The 19,727-nt window shown below is 40.4% G+C and overlaps 1 protein-coding gene across 1 annotated transcript in view; it reads right to left on the bottom strand.

The window, feature by feature from the left end:
* Positions 1 to 19,028, bottom strand: part of MAB21L3 (mab-21 like 3) — a 34,500-nt gene extending 15,472 nt beyond the window's left edge. The window contains exons 1-2 of the mRNA XM_003805626.5: positions 7,788 to 19,028; positions 6,937 to 7,192 (exon numbers count right to left, since the gene is read on the bottom strand). Coding sequence (XP_003805674.4) covers positions 6,937 to 6,984 — 48 coding nt within the window. The 5' untranslated portion in view covers positions 6,985 to 7,192; positions 7,788 to 19,028. The remainder of the gene's footprint in view (positions 1 to 6,936; positions 7,193 to 7,787) is intronic.
* Between the last annotated feature and the right edge of the window lie 699 nt (positions 19,029 to 19,727).

The following is a 19,727-nucleotide window of genomic DNA, read 5'->3' as shown; positions in this document are numbered from 1 at the left end:
TATGAATCTTTATACTCTCTCTGAATTTGGTATAATGGCTGTTTCTACATATTCTAGAGTCATTTTGAGACACCCATAAACTGATCACGACAGCCAGAAAAAAAAAGTCCAAGTCAAAGAGACTCCTGTTTTCCTAAACTAAGTCATCAACTAGGCCAGTCACCTGAGACCTCACTCATACTTCTCATCAACCAGCAAGCCAACTTCATATGTTCATAGTATAAGAATGTGACTGTGCACCTATTGTTAGACACATTGTATATCACATATAGGGTCAGTTCATCAGTAAGTATTTGTTTAGCCTGTCCTCTGTGGTGGGCACTGTTACATGCTGGAACACAGCAATGCACAAGATAGACCCGGCCATACATTCACAGTAGTCAGGAAGACAAATGTAAGCACAGAATACAATTGTGGGATGCTATTATGGGAAAAATAACAAATGACAAAAATAAAGGTTTTAGAAACCAAAACTTAAGGGTCCTCTCCAGCATAGGACTTCCCATCTGTGTTGTGATTCAATTCCATTTGAGTAATTTGAGTGGAACATCCATTTTATGCTGTGCTTTGTGCATACATGTTGCCACGAGGTTTATAGATAACTTGACAAAGCAAGACAAATGACCTGGAAATTAAAATCACTGCAATCTAGTGCAAGGTAGAGGTTTGCACAGATGCTATGGATACATAGAAAAAGGATACTTCATCCAGTTTGGAGGTTGGGAGGCCTTTCTGGAGGCACAGTGTGTTGGAGTTGTATCTTGAAAGCTTACTAGGCGTTAGCTAGGAAAAAGGGGGCATGAAAGTTGTTCTAGAATGAGAAAATAGCAGGTATTGAGCCAGGCCTGAGGCGCACAAAGAGAGAATTTGTGCTCCTCATGCCTGTGCAATTGTTCCTGTGATATTTTTAGAACACAATTGCCTTAGAAGAGGTGGTGAAGTGGGAGAATAAACCGTGAGAGGTCCTGAAAGTAAAGGAAGAATTTCAAGAACAAAGTCAACAGTAAGTGCTTGAGTGAGTTAAGGCCCCCAAGTGTCCATGGAGTCTGACAGCTAGAATAGGATTGCTGTGTTGGGGGAACACTGGGCACTAGCATTAATGGTGGGGAAGAGGTGCACATTAAATGTGGATTAAGGGTGAATGGAAGAAAACCAAGTGAAGACAGAGGTAAGCAACTCCTCCAAGAATTTTTTTTTTTTTTTTTTTTTTTGATGGAGTCTTGCTCCGTCGCCAGGCTGGAGTGCAGTGGTGTGACCTTGGCTCACCGCAAACTCTGCCTCCTCGGCTCAAGTGATTGTCCTGCCTCAGCCTCCTGAGTAGCTGGGACTACAGGCACGTGCCACCACACCTGGCTAATTTTTGTATTTTTAGTAGAGACGGGGTTTCACCATGTTAGCTAGGATGGTCTCAATCTCCTGACCTCGTGCTCTGCCCACCTTGGCCTCCCAAAGTGCTGGGATTACAGGTGTGAGCCACCGCGCCTGGCCCCAAGAATTTTACTATGGGGAAAACCAAAACAACAGGGATGCGAACAGTTTTTTTTTTTCTTGCAAATGACACACAGGTGTAAACATGTTTAAATGCTGAGAGAAAAGAGTCAGTGGTGAAAGAAGAGGTAGCAGAGAGCAAAACCAGTTTGTAAGGATTTCCCACCCAAAAGGAGTCATGCACATCCAAGAGGCCTGAGTGAGGAATTCATCTTGGTGTGGCAGAAAGAAAGAAGGGGAAAAGTGTGCATGCAGATACAGATAAAAGGGTAGGGGGCAGTGAAAATCAGAGAGATTTCCAGTCTGATGTCTATGTTCTTTATAGAGTGGGAGATGTTAATGAGCTAAGAGTGAAGTGGAAGGCAAGAGATTTCAGGCGATAGACTGCTGAGATAGCTGCTATAAGGAATGAGAGACTGTTTAGGTACATGAGTAAAGATAACCAGACAGTGTCAAGACTTGGCTGAGGCTGAGTCTCTGAGGCTGTGGGATATCAGTAAGTTCAGTTAGTGAGATCTGCTCCACCACCTCTTAGCCCTCCAAAGGTAAGAGTTGAGGTGCTAAGATTGGAGTTTGCTGGGCAAGAGCTGGAGAAAGATAAAAAAGCAACAGAGGGTTTCAGCAGTGGGCTATATTTTCCAGCCGGAATAAAGAATGGATAAAGCTAGTGGTAGAATAGGGAACATTAGGCAACTTCAGGGACCTGAAGTCTGAGCAGGTACAGTGGAGAAAAGTAATACAAGTGTTAACTAGATAGAACATTGCAGGCAGAGTGGTTGAGAAATAGTATTCTCTAATAGTTAGGTTCTCAGAACGTGTTGAAGGCCAAGACTAGCCTCCTGAATCTGCCAGCCCCACGGATGTAATTCCATAGAACTTGAATGTTAGTAACATAGCAGTGACTATACATATATGTGTATATATATATATATATGTATGTATGTATATTTTGTTTCCTGAGTTAATAAACTAATGACAAATTCATCACCATCAAATCATTTTTAAATAGAAGCTTAAGAGTGTGTGTGCATGTGTGTATGTATGTACATGTGTATGTATGTATGCACATAACACACGTGAAGAGTAGCCTATTGGAAAAAGTACTTCATTGTAAATCTATTCTACAAATTGTGCCCTCATTTGATGGTGAAATTCTTACCGAGCAGGACAAGATCACACACTCCTGGAAAACAACTATAATCTCTCACTAGTTACACAGGTTATTAGTTCACCCTTATGACCTGTTTTGATTACCAAAGGTGAAAGTCAGAATAAGATAATGCTTTTTGAGACCTAGAACCACAAATTCCAGTTTTAATTTTCTTCCTCCATCACTTCTGCTGCAACTTAGATTCAGGATCTTAGAAATGGAAGAGACCTCAGAAATTGCCTCGTCTGGTGTGACTTTATGGAGGACCAGAGTGACAAGGCAGCTTTCCTAACATCACACCGGCAGTTAGATGTAGAATTAGACAGGCTCTCCAACGCTTCTTTCCATCACACTTTGCCACACCCTTAAGTACTGATGTACCAGAAGTACTGCCTACCCTTTATCCTCTTCCTGAACCTAAAAATGCCTTCAATTTAAAGTCAAGACTCATGAAATAAGGAGTCCTAGGTCTCCATGTATTTAGGCATCAGCAACTGTTGTGGCATCTAACAAGCACAAAGGGTCATGCAGCAAGGGCCAGACAGTGATGCTCCTGCTGTGGGACCTGAGCAGTAGCCTCTTTCTCTAGGTGGTGGGCAGCCTCGTCCCTCCCCACACCTCTGGCTACACTTCCTGCAATAAGTTCTTACCCAGACAGCATCACCGTGCTATTTGGTAGCCCCAGAAGTGATTTGTGCTGGGGGTTTCCAGGCTTAGTTCCAGACACCTCTTGTCACCCTCATGGTGTGACAACACAGAACCCCCAGACTGTTTCTCTCCACTTATTCTGGCCACACCCTAGACAGATACAGCAAGAAGTTCATTTCAGGGTGTGGAAAAGCAGGCAGTGGGGTTGGGGCAGCTGTACAGTGATCTAAAGAAGGAGGCTCTAACACAAGTAGACACCCATTGCAAGCCCAACCCTGGAATTCCTTTACTGCCTCTCAAACTTTAGGAAGCCAGCAAGATACCAGTTGCAGCCTCAAGGCAGCCTTGAGGCAACCTTGTCACCAAACTTAGTTTATGGCAAAACATGGAAACAAATGTTGTTTGGGCCTTGCTCTTCCCAGGCATGTCTCCATGCTGTCACAGGTCCATGTCCCATCTTGGGCTGCTTTCCCCTCCTCCTCCTTAACCACAGCATCAGGTTCATTGTTGCCCCACAAGTCATTTGCTGCTATTAATAGCTCAAGTTCATGAATAATTTACTGCTTCAAATATAAATTATGGGGATTTAAGGTTATCCCCTATAATAATATCACTCTGACTCACTTGCATTCCCATACGCTTCCTTGCGACGGAGACAGAGTGGTGGTGCTAAGTAGCATGCCAGGAATGTCACACAGGCCTGATCACACCCATGACCATGCAGCCTATGTGTATGTCATTCCCAATGAGTGTTACTGAGAAGAAAAGGCTGAGGACTTCCTTCCAGAAAACAAGAAGTCAGACCTTTAATTCCAGAATTGCATGAAATCCAATCATCGGTTAGAAAAATTTCAACAAAACAAAAACTGGCATCATCTCTGTCTTTCAGGGGCTAATAATGTAAAGAAATGGAAAGTTAAATCCAGTGATAGATACGCATGAGACCATAGGCTTTCCACCATCATATCCCTTCCTTTGTAGACTAATTCTTCCATGAATCAAATGCTTGGGTCACACAGAATATTTGCAGCCCCCAAATGTAGCAGAAGCTGTAGCAGCAGCATTACCGTGAAACTAAGATTATTTAGTCCTTCCTGTGTGCAAGGCATTTTATAAGAGTAGGCTCATTCCTGCCTACCCATCATTCTTTAAGGTGGATGCTATGATTATCCCCATTTTATAGATGAGGAAACCAAAGTTCAGAATATTTAAGTAATTTGCCCAGGTTCCCAAAGTTAGTAAGTTACAGAACACAGGTAGCAGCCTTCCAAAGCCCATATTTGTAACCACTGCCCTGTTCTGCCTCCCCAAAAGAAAAAGGTGACTGGGAATGAAATACACCTTGAATGTTTGAACGGGGTTCCCTTAGCCTGGAAGACCTTTCCTATACTTCTCCACTTATTAAAACCCTACACTTCCTCCAAGGCTTTGTCTCTACTCTTCTTTCTGTAAGACACCTTTCCCATCAGAACTAATGCACCGTGCTCCTCCAGCAATCTGTTGAAATCTCTACTGCATCCCTTACGGTCTACCATGCATTCTATTAAGCACTTGCCTGACTGCATGTGAAATTCCCTCCTTCTTCCTTTGGGGTTATGTACAAAATCTGCAGATGGGACAGGGCTATCCTAGAGACCAAAACCAAAATTTCTCTTTCATTTAGCAGGCCACATCTCAGGCCTTGGTCTACCCTCAAACCGTAGCACAGTATTTTGCACAAAGCAGGTGCTTAGTATGTGTTTGCAGAGATATAGAGGAGTTTGGCAGAGGACGTTCGGCCTTTGGAGTAAAGAAGATGAGGCTGAAACTTCAGAACCCTCTCAATTTAGCTGTGTAACTTTGGACAAGTTATTTAATCTCCACAAGCCTCTGTTTCCTCCTCTGTAAAAATGGAGGCAATATGTACATCACATAGTTGTTGATTAGATTAAATGAGATCCTGTATGCACCTTGACCTGTCGCCTTCCACACCACTCTTGCCTTTAACGAACTCTAAAGATATTTCTGATCATATATGTGCAAGATACTCTGAATGTCAAAGGAAAGAAAGGTATGCAAGACACTGTTCTTCCCTCCGGAAACTTATAAAGAATGAAATGATATGACATGTAAGTTGCCAACCAAGATGATAATAGAAAAGTGTCAGGAGTTAATATACAAACTCATGATCAAATAAATGGTGCCAGTAATACTAATTATAATGGGAGTGAATATGTGGGCAAAATCATTTTGTGCTGGGGTGTCAGGGACTCTTTCTTGAGAAAGTGGACTCTGAGTTTGAAGGATGAATATGAGCCAGAAAAGTGGCGAGGAGGAGCTGGGGCCCTTGGCCTGCTCAGGGCCCAGTTCTTGTTGGGCAGAAATGGGAGACTCAACTACCTACAGGAATGGAGTAGGGGACACACGTGAGAGAGGCAGCGGGGACCAGGAGCAAGTGTCAGACACAGGAGTGATCAGCCTCCTGAGAATTGGCCAGCACGTGCTCTGGCTAACAAACACTCAGCCCCAGCACACAGTTTCCAGGCAAGAAACTGGGACCTGTAGTTGCCAAATATTCTGATTTTTTTCCCCTGGAAAGACAGAAATCTGGATTTCTATGCAAAATCTATTTTGAAATGTTTGTGAAAAAACATTAGAAATAATCTACAGGCCAAACAAAACATGAGCACACACTGGATTCAACGTGTCAAACACTGTTTAGGATTTCTGCTATTGGAAATGCAGGGGGAGCGGAGGGTAGAAAGATAGAGCAGTTGAAGTTACTTGAACACCACGCTAAAAATTTTGGAGTTTTTTCTTACAAAAAATACAGGACCCACGAAAAAAATGCCAGCCAATATCTCTTCCACTTAGAGCTCTCAAAGGGAGGAATTAATGGGAAATCACTTTGTTTACTCTAGTTTTTATCATCCCAGGTTTTCCTTATTTATCTCTCTTAATGGTTTTGCCTAAGAAATACATTTTACTTATCACTATGATAATGATCTTCTCTTTTGAACTTGTAAAGGCATGAAAACTGCAGACCAGTGCCTACTTCTTAGTCAATTTAAATATTTTGGTTTTAACATTAACATCATGCCTTAGTAGCTTCATCCGTAAATGAAAAGGCTTAAACTAGATAACATTTAAGTTTCCTTCAAGTTCTAACATTTGACATGACCATCTAGACCATCTAGAAGAAATTAAGTTCTTAACTGATGTGTACTAAAAATATAATAATATTTAAAAACCTAGTACTTTCACAGTTTTTAAAAAGCTTTGTTTTAATTTCATTAGCTCTTTTTCCATTACCCCATGAAGCTCCTATTATTATTCCCATTTTACGGAGAAGAAGGCCAAGGCTCAGGCAGGTTAAGTGACTCACAACCACACGAGTGTCAGTGGCAGAGCTGGAGTTCCCCCTCATTCCCCAGGTTCCAACTCTCCATTCTATATTCTATACCCAGCATGTCTCTGGGCACCAGACCCTCAAAGAGAAGTAAGGCTGATATATGTTAAGCCCCCAAACATTGTTATGGGTGACAGTCTGTTTTCTGAGGAGCATTTTATGTGTCTTTAGAAACAGCCTGAGATCCTTTCTGGACGAAGGTTTGTTTGGAAGTAGTGTGAATGGGGAGGGGGTTCATGGGAGAGACCGGGTCTGTCCTTACCTTATTCAGTAGGCAATCTTCTAAGTCTCCCACAGTAAGGTATTTCATGGCTTCTTGGTCAGTCCTCAGTAGAACAGCAACTTCCTGTTGTTTTTTTTTTCTCAATGGAGTGCAACACTTGTGAGTAGATAGCACACCCAGTAATGTGAGTCTCTGGGTACTAAGTTTTTCTGGAAGTGTGTAATGGACCAGAGACTTGCCTTCCGAACCCTTCACTCATGTTTTTATTTCCAAATTGTGAAAATCCATCTGTCATCTTTTGGGAAATTAAGAAAAAAGAATTTAAAAAGAAGAGTTGATAAAATTGAATTTGAGTCCAACCTAATCATACCTTAGTTAGCTACATTGACTGGTTCTTTCACCAGAGAGCAATTTTCCAAATTGTATTTCCCACCCAAGTACTTAAAAGTGCCATCCAAGTCAGAAATACCCTGTAGTTGGCTTCTCCCCACCTTTTATGCTCCTGTCCCAACACTAGATGCACGGTGGAACTCAGTATCTTATATCTCCTGGTCCTTATCCTGTTGACAGTAAACACCCCTTGCTCTCCAAGCCAGAAAATCCCACAGATTGATTTACCTTCTTTACAATAAACAAATAGGAAACTGCCCAACAACCAGCCTGACACCCATCATTATGCCCGCAAACAAGTGATCAGGTCTTGTCAGTCAGCGCAGAGCACAACGGTTGGCATTTAGAAAAGCATGCACACACGTACACACAGGCACACACGTACACACAGGCACACACGTACACACAGGCACACACATATACACAGGCACACACACGTACGCAGAGTGCACACAGGCACACACCCACAGGAATGGCTGGTCAGGAATCCTTCTGCTCACCTGCTGACCTTTAAACGTAATTTCCCTCTTCCAACTTGAAAGCTGGCAGTAAAAATAAAGTCAGTGTAAACAGGTCCCTTGAGAGTCGAGGGAACACTCACGTCTGGTTTTGCCAGCAAAACTTATGTTGGAAAACAGCTCAGGCAGTAAATTCCCAGTTGGGCTGGCTGGGGCTAGTTTTACTACAGAAAAAAAAAAAAAAATTTCACAATGGTCTGATCTCCTTGAAGCTGGTAAACATCACGGAGTCTGCTATCAGATAATCTAAAGAAATTACAGCCCTTCTGGGAGCACTGCTTACTTTTAAACAATGTTCCAAAGGCAAGTGTTTCCAAGCCCACCTGTAAGTGCTGCCCACAAAGGCCACTGCACTATCTGGGGCCTCAGCGTTTGCATATCTTCCCGTACTCTGCCCCAAGCAAAAGCCGCATCAGAGCTCCCTAGCTGCTCTGTGCCCCACCCACGTCATTACCTCCAGCTTTCAGTCCAGCTTCTACAGAACTCCTGCCAATGCACAGCCTGATATAAATATTGTAAAGCTACATCCTCTCCAATGACCCTCTGATAGCACCCCTCAAAACAGCCTTGATTTTCCATTTGCTTCTATATGTAATTCTAAATCTCCTTCTTTTGATACCAAATGCTCCCAAATTTTTTAGAATCTTATTCCCTGGGCTTTTCTTATCATAGTAGTGCCAAACTATTTGTTTTTCACAGACAGCAAGAGCCTCTCTCTCTGAACTTGCAATTTAGAATTCTCTCTCCACCTCATTTTCAACATTACGAAAGTCCCACTGTTTCTCTCATGTGCTCATTTTTGTTGTTACTTCTGCTTTCACTGTAATCATTAACTTGTGAGTCCCTTTCCTCCGGTGGGGTCTTTCCTAATGTTCGAGGGTTACCCCAGACACCTGTCATCAGATGCACAAACTTTCATTATTTTTGCACCTGTGGCTGCCCTATCTTGATTGCTCCAGTACTGCAGCTGATCAAAATGTTATAACTGGAATATTCTCTTGCCCTACGATCCAGCGACAATTGCCGGCTGTGAGCAGGGAAAGCAACCAACAGGGCCAACTGAGCAATCGGGAAACGAAGAAATAATCATGTGCTCAGGGAAGCTACACAGTCCGATTTTACCAGGATGTCATATCCAGGGAATAGGTGTGTTGTGGGGGCACAACCCAATTCCCTACTCCATGATTTAGCTCCTTATGGGCAAATGCTCTGAAATACAGGGCAGTCCCACAAATAGACTCTCTGACAGCTCCTGTCTGACAGTTTGATGAAGACAAGCTTTTTTTAGATGTAGATATCTGGGTAATTGGATATAGGAGTCGCAAAAGGATTGAATTACAGTAAGCCTAAGGCACTTGTATGCTAGGCCACTGAGGAAATTCAAAGTTAGCTCAAGTTCTCTTCCTTCCTCAGAAAATAAATATTCTCCTTTCTCATGACTCACACCAAATGCAAGTACGGAAATGTAAACCTGCTTTGGCTCAGTTTCCATTGTGAAGACTAAGAACTTATTACAAGTCAGGTTAACAAGGCATTCAAAACCCTACGCTGCCAATCTGAGAAGTCCCGGGGAGATAATGCTAGCCCTGGTTTACCAGCAGAAGTGTTTGTTACTGATTTACTTAGTGTCTGAGATTTTAATTCCAAGAAGGAGGAAGGTTAGCTTGATTAAAATCAACCTTAAATATACAAATTTGTTAAAGTTTGCCAGGATTACAAACTCTGACTTTTTTTTTTTTTTTTTTTTTTTTTGAGACGGAGTCTCGCTCTGTCGCCCAGGCTGGAGTGCAGTGGCGCAATCTCGGCTCACTGCAAGCTCCGCCTCCCAGGTTCATGCCATTCTCCTGCCTCAGCCTCGCCAGTAGCTAGGACTACAGGCGCCCGCCACCACGCCTGGCCAATTTTTTTGTATTTTAGTAGAGACGGGATTTCACCACATTAGCCAGGAACAAACTCTGACTTTTTAAAAGATTTCCTGTAATCCCAAGATGACTCAGACTGAATCAGACAATGCAGAATACCAGACAGAGATAATCGTCTGTGATGTGCTGAAGTCCACAGTAGTGAACAACCCGAGGCAGGGGCCAGTCTGTTCTGTATCTCCAGAGAAGCCTCAGTACCTAACGCACAACTGGCCCTCAATAAGCATTACTGAATGCTTATTTGTTTGCATTAAACATTATGCAAAATGACATTATTTATTAGAATGTCACATTATAAAGTGACATTCTAGTAAATAAAATATATTTTAAGATGTGTAAAATCACCTTACAAATTATAAATTTAATTATATACATGCATCTGTGACTGCTTAAATTGCTATCTTCTTTTATAGAAAGGCCTGATATAAAAAAAAATTTAGCATAGTACTTGGCACATGATAAGACCTCAATAAATCTTTGTGTTTATACTCCATTTCACTCCCTGAGGAAAAAGATCTTTTTATTAAGGGTTGTTTGGTTGTTTTTAAATTTTTATTTCAATAACTTTTCACATACAAGTGGTTTCTGGTTATGTGGATGAATTGTATAGTACTAAAGTCTGAGATTTTGGTGCATTCATCACCCACATAGTGTACATTGTACCCAATATGTAGTTTTTTATTCATTAGTCCCCTCCCACGTCCCCCTTCTGAGTCTCCAAAGTCCATTATACCACTTTGTATGCCTTTGCATACCCACAGCTTAGCTCCCAGCTATAAGTGAGAAGATAAGGTATTTGGTTTTTCCATTCCTGAGTAACTTCACTTAAAATAGTGGCCTCCAGCTCCATCCAAATTGCTGCAAAAGACATAATTTTATTATTTTTATGGCTGAGTAGTATTCCATGGTGTATATGTACCACATTTTCTTCATCCACTCATTGGTCGATGGACAATTAGGTTGGTTCCATATGAAAGATCCTTCCTTTAATGTATGTGAGTAATTCTCCTGGTCTTACCTGGTGGGTAGGATTGTTCACTGGGTTGGTCTTCACAGTTCCATCAAAAAGCTGGTCTTCTTTCCTTTCACACCTGACATGGTAACTGAGATAGTTTGAATTTGATCTTTGGTCTGGGTTCAGAGGTAGGGAATCCCAAACACAAATGCCTACATAGGCCAGGTGGTTAATAAAATAAATCAGGATAGAGTAGAACAATGGAAAGCGATAGGGGTCTGCGGTGGATGCAAGAGTATATATCCTATCTGGGATATTCTAACTTGTTTGGGTTATTTGTTTATTTAATTTATCTTTTTTAAGCAACACTGTACTACACACAAGATTCACCCCTGCACTCTGCACTCCTGCAATACTAAAATAGTTACAGTTCCCTGCAAGACCCCCTCCCTCACCATCTTCTCTGGACCCTTGCACCGACAATACTCACTGCTTGGACTCTCCCCTTACCTTCCACCCCTTCACTGGGCTTCTATTTGTTCTCCAAGATTTGTCTTAGCTGCCACCTGCTCCAGGGCCTTCTCTGATTCTCAAGACTGGGTGGAGGACTCTACACGATGCTTCCAGGCCACCCAGTGCTAAACTCCTACTTTAGCTCTTATCATACTGCATTTTGCTACTTTGCTTGTATCTAGCTCCTGTGGTACCAAAAGCTCCTTGAAGGAAAAGATTTACCTTGTTGGAAACAGTATTTGACATATAGTAGCTGCTTAATAAATGAATGAATGCATGCATGAATTAATGACTAAATGACGGTGGCCCCTTTTCTTATTCTACAATGTAATCCCATTCTATCTCCCATCTGCAGGCATAAGATAAAGTGAGAAAAGTAAAGTTAAATAATGAGTAAGCTCCCATTAGTTCATTTGGGAACACAACAAAAGTAGAAAAGGAATAAGGAAATTTTCCTTGGAAAGGCTGATTTCAACTCAGAAAGTGCAAAACAACAGGATAAGATGTTGTGTACCTGAAGGAAGCCACTATTCACAGCCGAAAGGTGTCAGGAATGTTGAAAAACTGCCCAATAATTAGAACATGCCGTGTAGAACTTAGAAGCCAAAAACCCATGTCTTTGAAAAAGTCATGGCTCCATCTGGCCATTTCAATTAAAAGTACATTATTTCTTAGCTGCAATTATTATCACAATACATATAGAAAGGACTAGTTCCCCAATATTAGACTGAAGGAAGAAAATAAAAGTTTATTTAACACCAACAATTCTACCACTGTAGAGCCTGTGGTCAACAAGAAAGAATGAGAAATAACCAGTGCTGTCAATGCCAGCTCTCTATGCAGCAAAGATGACCTGTTCTAGTTAAAAAATCGTACATCATAGAAGATCCTGGTTTGGGCCGGGTGCAGTGGCTCATGCCTTAATCCCAGCACTTTGGGAGGCCAAGGTGGGTTGATCACGAGATCAGGAGTTTGAGGCCAGCCTGACCAACATGGTGAAACCCCATTTCTAATAAAAATACAAAAATTAGCTGGGCATGGTGGTGGGCGCCTGTAATCCCAGCTACTCAGGAGGCTGAGGCAGGAGAATCGCTTGAACCCGGGAGGTGGAGGTTGCAGTGAGCTGAGATTGTGCCACTGCACTCCAGCCTGGGTGACAGAGCGACACCCTGTCTAAAAAAAAAAAAAAGAAAAAAAATCTCGGTTTGTCGGTTTGGGCTTGGGGGAGACTATATCTGTTTCCATCTGGGGGGAGACTATATCTGTTTCCATCTCTCTGCATGTCCACCTATCTATATTTTTACGCACTAGAATGTCGTTCTGGATCTTCCTCATTCAAATGGTGCAAGCTGGAGGGCAACCTGGAAACTTATTTTTAACAGAGACCAGTTGTCAAAATAATGAAGCTTCTGCTATGGCTTGGATGACACTTTATTTTCAAATCAAATAGTAAAAGGTGTTTCCATTTTCACATTTTCCTTCCTGGTTTAAAAAAAAAAAAAGAGTTGTATTTTTATCTGAAACTTTTCCTTAAGTCTATGTGAAACTCCTTTTCCTCTGCCCTGAGCCGTGTGAGGCTGGCATATTTTTCAGTTGACACCACCAGAAAAACACTGACAGTGAGAAAGGCATTTAAGAAAGAAGACAAAGCCGGGTACAGTGGTTCATGCCTGTAATCCCGGCACTTCGGGAGGCCAAGGCAGGCAGATCATCTGAGATCAGGAGTTCAACACCAGCCTGGCCAACATGGTGAAATCCCGTCTCTACTGAAAACACAAAATTAGCCGGGCATGGTTGGGGGCACCTGTAATCCCAGCTGCTCAGGAGGCTGAGGCAGGCAGAATTGCTTGAACCCAGGAGGCAGAGGTTACAATGAGCCGAGATGGTGCCACTGCATTCCAGCCTGGGTGACAGAGTGAGATTCCTTCTCAAAAAAAAAAAAAAAGCAGACATTTGGTTTTATTAATTTGTTATGCCATGGATCTAAGTGGTAACTTTATTGAGCTGTTCACCTCAGTTTCTGTGTTGTCTGAGTCAGGAGGTGGCAGGGACTAGCTGGTTGGAGGAAGTAATTGTTGCCCATTCTTGGGCACATATGGGACCGTTTTCTCCTCCTGGCCTCTATTGCTCATGACACATGACAAATATGTCTGCGTTTTAATTTAAAAAGACCCATAGCAAAGATATAGACCCAGAGATCAATGAAACAAAAGAGGAAGTACAATAATAGACTCATACAAATACAGCCATTTGATCTTTGACAACGTGTAAACACAGTTCAGTGGAGGCAACTTATCCTTTCCAGCTGGTGGTGTTGGAACAATTGGTCATCCACAGGAAAAGAAATAAACCTTAATATAGAGTTCACACCTCAGAATTATATGAAGTTAATAAAGATTAACTCAAAATAGCCCATAGATCTAAATGAATAACATAAAACTATAAAAGGTTTTAGAGGAAAAACCTTTATACAGAGAGGAACACAAAGAAATCAATAATTGTTATCTTTGGATGGTGGAATAATTATGGCTATGTGTGTGTGAATTTGTTTCGATACATGTTCTACAATGAGCATATGCTATTTACCACCAGAAAAAGGTATAAATGCTACAAATGCCATTAAAAATAAAATAAAATGAACTGGTTTCTTGATGCTTTTTATTTGCTTTTCAGTTTCGTCAACATCCGTCTGCATAATTAGAAAACAGACCCAGTCTCAATGCATTGATGTCTGAAAGCAGAAAAGTGTTATTAGCATGATTGTAAAGCATGTATTTCTGTGTTGGCTTTCTTTATTAAGATGTATCATGCTGAGGAAGAAAATATATAAATAAAAAAGAAAAATATATGTAGGTCAGAGGCAGTAATAGAACACTCATAAATCATTTTACATTACACATCTATCTTTTCAAGGTAGCTACACAATTTCAAGGGCAAGCATTTAACAGAAATATTTGAAAGTACATTGGAAAATGTTTATAGAATCTTCAGACTAGACACCAAATTCATTTCAATCCTGCTTGGTACAAGTCCTGTGGTGGGTGCCGAAAATGCAATGATACTATTGATTCCGTAGGTTCCTACTTTAGGTAAAATTAGAGAGTCAAGGCCAAAGCATAAAGATTGGGTGTCCTCAGCCTTGTAATGATGGGTCGAGTCCCAACTGGCCCAAGCCATAATTGCTTCAGGGAGGCATGGGCGGGAAGGCTGAGTGCACACTGGGGAGGTGACTGCCCAGAGAGGTGGGTGGGAGGGGTGTCCTAAGCCAGAAATAACAGCTGGGTACAGGCATAGAGGCTTGCTCAGGGACAGGGGTCAAAGTAGAGGATGCCAAATTAGCTTGGAGAGATTACACAAAGTTCTGAATTCCAGCCTAAGGAAGGCAATAGAGAGCCTTTGGAGCATTTTGAAAGAAGATTGATATGATAGCAATCGTTCTTTAAAGTATTTGCTTTGAAGATAGTTGTCTCTGAAATTATCCATCTCTACTAACCTGTCAATCTTGAGGGCAGAGACTGTGTCTAGTTCATTGTTGCCACGGGACTCAGGGCTGCTACTAGCCACTTCAACATCACTGTGCCAATAGTGAAAGCAACCCCTCTGAGTGAACCTAGCCATGCAGGGTCAAGGCTCCATGAGCTTGCCACGCCCCTGTGAGAAAAATTATCCAGGAAGCAACAGGCCTACATAAGCACCCATGGGTTGGCCGGCAGAATATGTTAGATTTCAGCCCCACTTGCCCCTCACTCAGACATCCTTGTGCTGTATGCAACCTGCATAACATTAGGTTGAGACCCTAAGGAACCACAGGGAGGGGACTGGTTTAGAGGTGAGCAGATTAGGCACTGAATTAGGCTAATGGCAGTGGGAAATGAGGGGAGAAAAGTAAGACAAGTGTCTAAGAGACATGTACATTCTCCTTGCATTTTAACAGGAATCACTGCTGTAAAGGATGCTGGCTACTGTCTATAATAAACACAGGCCTCTCTAACAATTGCTCCATTCAGTTCCTCAATGATGTCTCTGCTAGAAAATTCTCTTCTCAAAGTCTTGTCCATAGGCATTGGCTTCTCCATAGATTGGCTCCAGTTTCTTCCACTCCCAGTTGATGATGTTTAAGCCTAAGAGCTAATAGTATATATAAATAACTGCCCTCATGCTGTCTTAAAAACAAGCTATGAAAAGTGCTAATTTTCTCTAGTGGTGGAAAGGAAATGAAGGCCGAGGGTGTTTATTTCTCTTACAGCCTTCTGAGACATCTATGGAGACCACTTCTAGCAAGGTGAGGTTCATTTTAGCCCTGGACCACTTAACATCTATTGTCCCAGAAACACTGATTTCCCCGTGGCATATCTGGTTGCTCCATCTCTTTCTCTTTCATTGGCTCTTCCTCCTCCACTGAACATTTCTCTGCTGGAGTTCCTGGTTTGGTCCTGAGTTTAACTTCACTCACCTACACATCCCACCTCGTGGTGCCATCCACTCCCACGACTTCAAATGCCCTGGGTGTGTGACTCCTTTGGATGACTCTAGTCCACACCTCTTTTCCAAACATCAGACCTTACAGCATCTTCACCACTCAGCATTTCTATTTAACTATCTTGAAGATTTCTCAAAATCAACATGGCTAAAGCCTCACGGATTGCTTTTTATTCTTATCATAAAAAAACTCTCATAGTAACAAGTACTGTGGCTCATGCCTGTAATCCCAGAACTTTGGGAGGCTGAGGCGGGCAGATCAGCTGAGGTCAGGAGTTCAAGACCAGCCTGGCCAACATGGCGAAACCCTGTCTCTACTAAAAAATACAAAAATTATCCGGGTGTGGTTGCAGGCACCTGTAATCCCAGCTACTTGGGAGGCTGACACAAGAGAATCGCTTGAACCTGGGAGGCAGAGGTTGCAGTGAGATGGAACCACTGCACTCCAGCCTGGGCAACAGAGTGAGACTCTGTTTAAAAAAAAAAAAAAAGCTACTCAAAGATATAAAAATATAAGTTGAAAATTCAAAATTCAGCACCACCACATTCCATTTAGGTTTCCTTTTTGTTGTTTCGTTTCACAAAAATAGGATAATATTATATATATACTCTCTCTGTTCTCATGTCCTAAAAATATAGCATGGAAATTCCCACCCCTTCAGCCAGCCATGTCTACAGCTATAGATAGAATTAATTCTTTAAATAGGTATATAATAGTCTATAGTATGAATGTGCCATACCTTAACTCTGCTTCTGAGCAGCATGCTCTTTGCCTCTGGGTTTCTGCCTGGAAACAAACAATGCTGCCATTACTCTATTCTTTTCAATCATCCAGAATAGCGTAAATAACTTAAGAAATGTCTTTTCTTTACAGGTTAGATGCAACTCAGCTGCTAAAGCATTTTGGCCTTTTTTTTTTTTTTTAAATCAAAACTCTCAACTATTTTGGAACATCCTCATGGCTAATGATATGTTTAAGTTTTATATCTCTTCTAGGATCAATGGTGTCAGTTTATATTTGACTCAGAAATCATCCATTTCCCATAAACTTTCGAATTTACTGCAATAGACTTTTCCACAATGTTCCTTTATGATTCTTTTCATCTCTTTTATACTAAACTCTTGCTCTTTCCCCTAAGTCTGCTTTTACCTCCAGTTTTATGAAGATCAAGAAACCATCATTATCCCCAAATTAAAGTCATCTTTGGGTCCTTCTCAGGCCTCCCACGTTCAATCTTCCATTCAATCCTGTCCACCTCTAAAATAGCTCTTAAGTCTATCTATCTATTCCTCCTGACCACCACTGCCATTGTGTCTCAAAAGCAACGTCATCATCATATCTTTTCTGGACTATTGCAATGCCTTCTACGTATCCCTCCACTTCTTCACTTCTGTCTATGCAGCATTTTCACACTGGAATCAGAGTGGTCTTAAAATTTATATTGGATCATGTTATTCTCCTGCTGAAAGCCTCTTAAATGGAATTACTCTGTTAAGTTCTGAAGTCCTTTTCTATGCTCCCGTCACCCTTCATGACTTGATTTCTGCCTGCCTTTCAACTCTCAACTCCCACTATTATCTTCCCCACACCTCTAAAGTTTTAGCCCTATTGACCTTTTTTAAAAAATTATTTCTCCAAAAGCATCAAGCTAGAAAGGATAGTGCTATAAAAACTGGCTGTCCATCTTGAAGCAAAGTTAGTTAAAATCTACCTCACACTACAGTTTTAATGTAAAATACATTTGAAAATTTTAAATCTTGAAATAAATTGTAAGATAATTTATGTATAATCTAGGGATTAGGATGAACTTCTTAATCAAGAAATCCAGAAGCTATGCATGAAAAGATAGATATGTTTGAAAATATAAACATTACAACTAATTATGTGAACAAGAGATAACACATAAGTGAAAAGATAAATAATATTTTGGGATAAAATATTCATAATGTAAATAAATAAAAAGGGTCACTATATGTGCCAATCAAGAGTTCTCACAAATGAGAAAAAAAGGGTAAATCTCCCATAGAAAATATAGGCAAAAGATCATAAGAGGAGAATCTCCAGCTTCATCAAGCTATTACAGGATCAGAAAACCAAACACCACATGTTCTCACTCATAAGTAGGAGTTGAACAATGAGAACACATGGACACAGGGAGGGGAACCTCACACACCAGGGCCTGCAGGGGGTGGGGGACTAAGGGAGGGATAGCATTAGGAGAAATACCTAATGTAGGTGACAGGTTGTTGGGTGCAGCAAACCACCATGACACGTGTATACCTATGTAACAAACCTGCACGTTCTGCACATGTAACCCAGAACTTAAAGTATAATAAAAAAAATATATATATATATATATATTGACCAACCTAGGGATTGCTAAGAGAGATGAGTATCTACCTTCAATCAATGACTTAATAGAATTAAACCTGTACCAAATTACAAGCTGTTAACAAGGGAGATTAGCAGCTTTGGACTGCTTATGTGTATATTTGACATTGTAGGGGATGACAAGAAAACAAGGACTAGTCAATGTCATGAACAGTGACTGCATATTTATGAGACTTTCCTGCTAGGCCTATTAAAAAAGAAACATCAAAGATTAAAAAAAGAAAAGAAAAAAAGGAGAATCTCTCTCACACACACACACAAACACACACACACACAAACACACCCCTCAAAATGACCAATAAAATAGGAAAAATGTTCAGTTTATATTCCCTTATGGTATGGGAAATGCAGATTAAAGAAGTAATATCACTTCTCACCTATCTGACGGACAAATATTCAAGAGTAGAAAATTTTGCTGCTGGTAAGGATGTAGGGGAATTGGTACTTCTGAAACACGGGTGGTATAAATGTGAATCATTATTACCTTGTTCAGAAATAATCTGGCAATATCCAGCAAAATTATATGTGTTTACTCTTGAAAAAAATTAGTTAAAATCACACTATGGATCACTGAGATTATCTATCTATCTATCTATCTATCTATCTATCTATCTATCTATCTCAGTAATCCTACCCTTGGGAATCCTACCCAAAGAAATAAACGACCAGATATAAGTAACGATGATGAAACTTGCTATATAATAGCTAATATATATTAGGCACATTTGATATGCCAGGTACTGTTTTAAATATTTTACAAATATTAACTCATCTTATCTACATGATAACCCAGTGAGATAAGTACTATTATTTTTTCCATTTTACAAATCAGCTCTAAAATACATGTACAAGGACATACATATGTAACATTTATTATAGCATTTTTTATAATAGAGACAAAGAGGTTGCCTATCAATGGTGGAATGGTTGAATAAAATGTGATATTGTGCAACTGTTTAAAAGAATGATTTGGATTAGTGGTTCTCAACTTTGGCTACACATAGAATCATCTGGGGAGCTTCTGAAAACCACAGGTGCTTAGGCCCCACCCCAAACCAATTAAATCAGTGTTTAAGGGTCAGTTAGGACAGAAGTCATTGAGTTAGATATGTGGCAGTTAACTTGGAAGAATGTCCAAAGCAAACTGTCAAAGATCTCAAGAAGGTACATAATACAATCACATATTTAAAAATAATGACATATTTAAAAACTCATCTGTGCATGTATCTATCTATATCTATATATATACAATATATACTATATAATGTATATATAGTTTATATACATATTATATATATATATTATATATATTTTATGTATATATTATATACATTTAATATATCTGAATGTTTATAAAAATAATTTTCTATATTTATAAATTATTACATGTAAGACAAATATTTATATATAAATGTTATATCTTTATAAATATATTTTATATTATATATAATAACAGAAAAGTATGGAAATATACACACATGGTTAATATTAGTAAGAAATGAGGCACAATTGGCTTATGAGTAGGAGACAGGGAGGAGGCAGGAAGGATGGGAAGAAACTGGAAAGAAGGCTTAAAGCTAATTGCCACATAAAACAGCATATATTCTCATAGTAGTTATCTCAAGAAAATAGAATTTCAGGTAATTTTAAAATGCTTTCTT

The sequence above is a fragment of the Pan paniscus genome, chromosome 1, assembly GCF_029289425.2.
Source record: "Pan paniscus chromosome 1, NHGRI_mPanPan1-v2.0_pri, whole genome shotgun sequence".
NCBI classification, from domain to species: Eukaryota; Metazoa; Chordata; class Mammalia; order Primates; family Hominidae; genus Pan; species Pan paniscus.
Note: the sequence above shows the minus strand (reverse complement) of the source record. Positions and strands in the feature narration are given on the sequence as shown.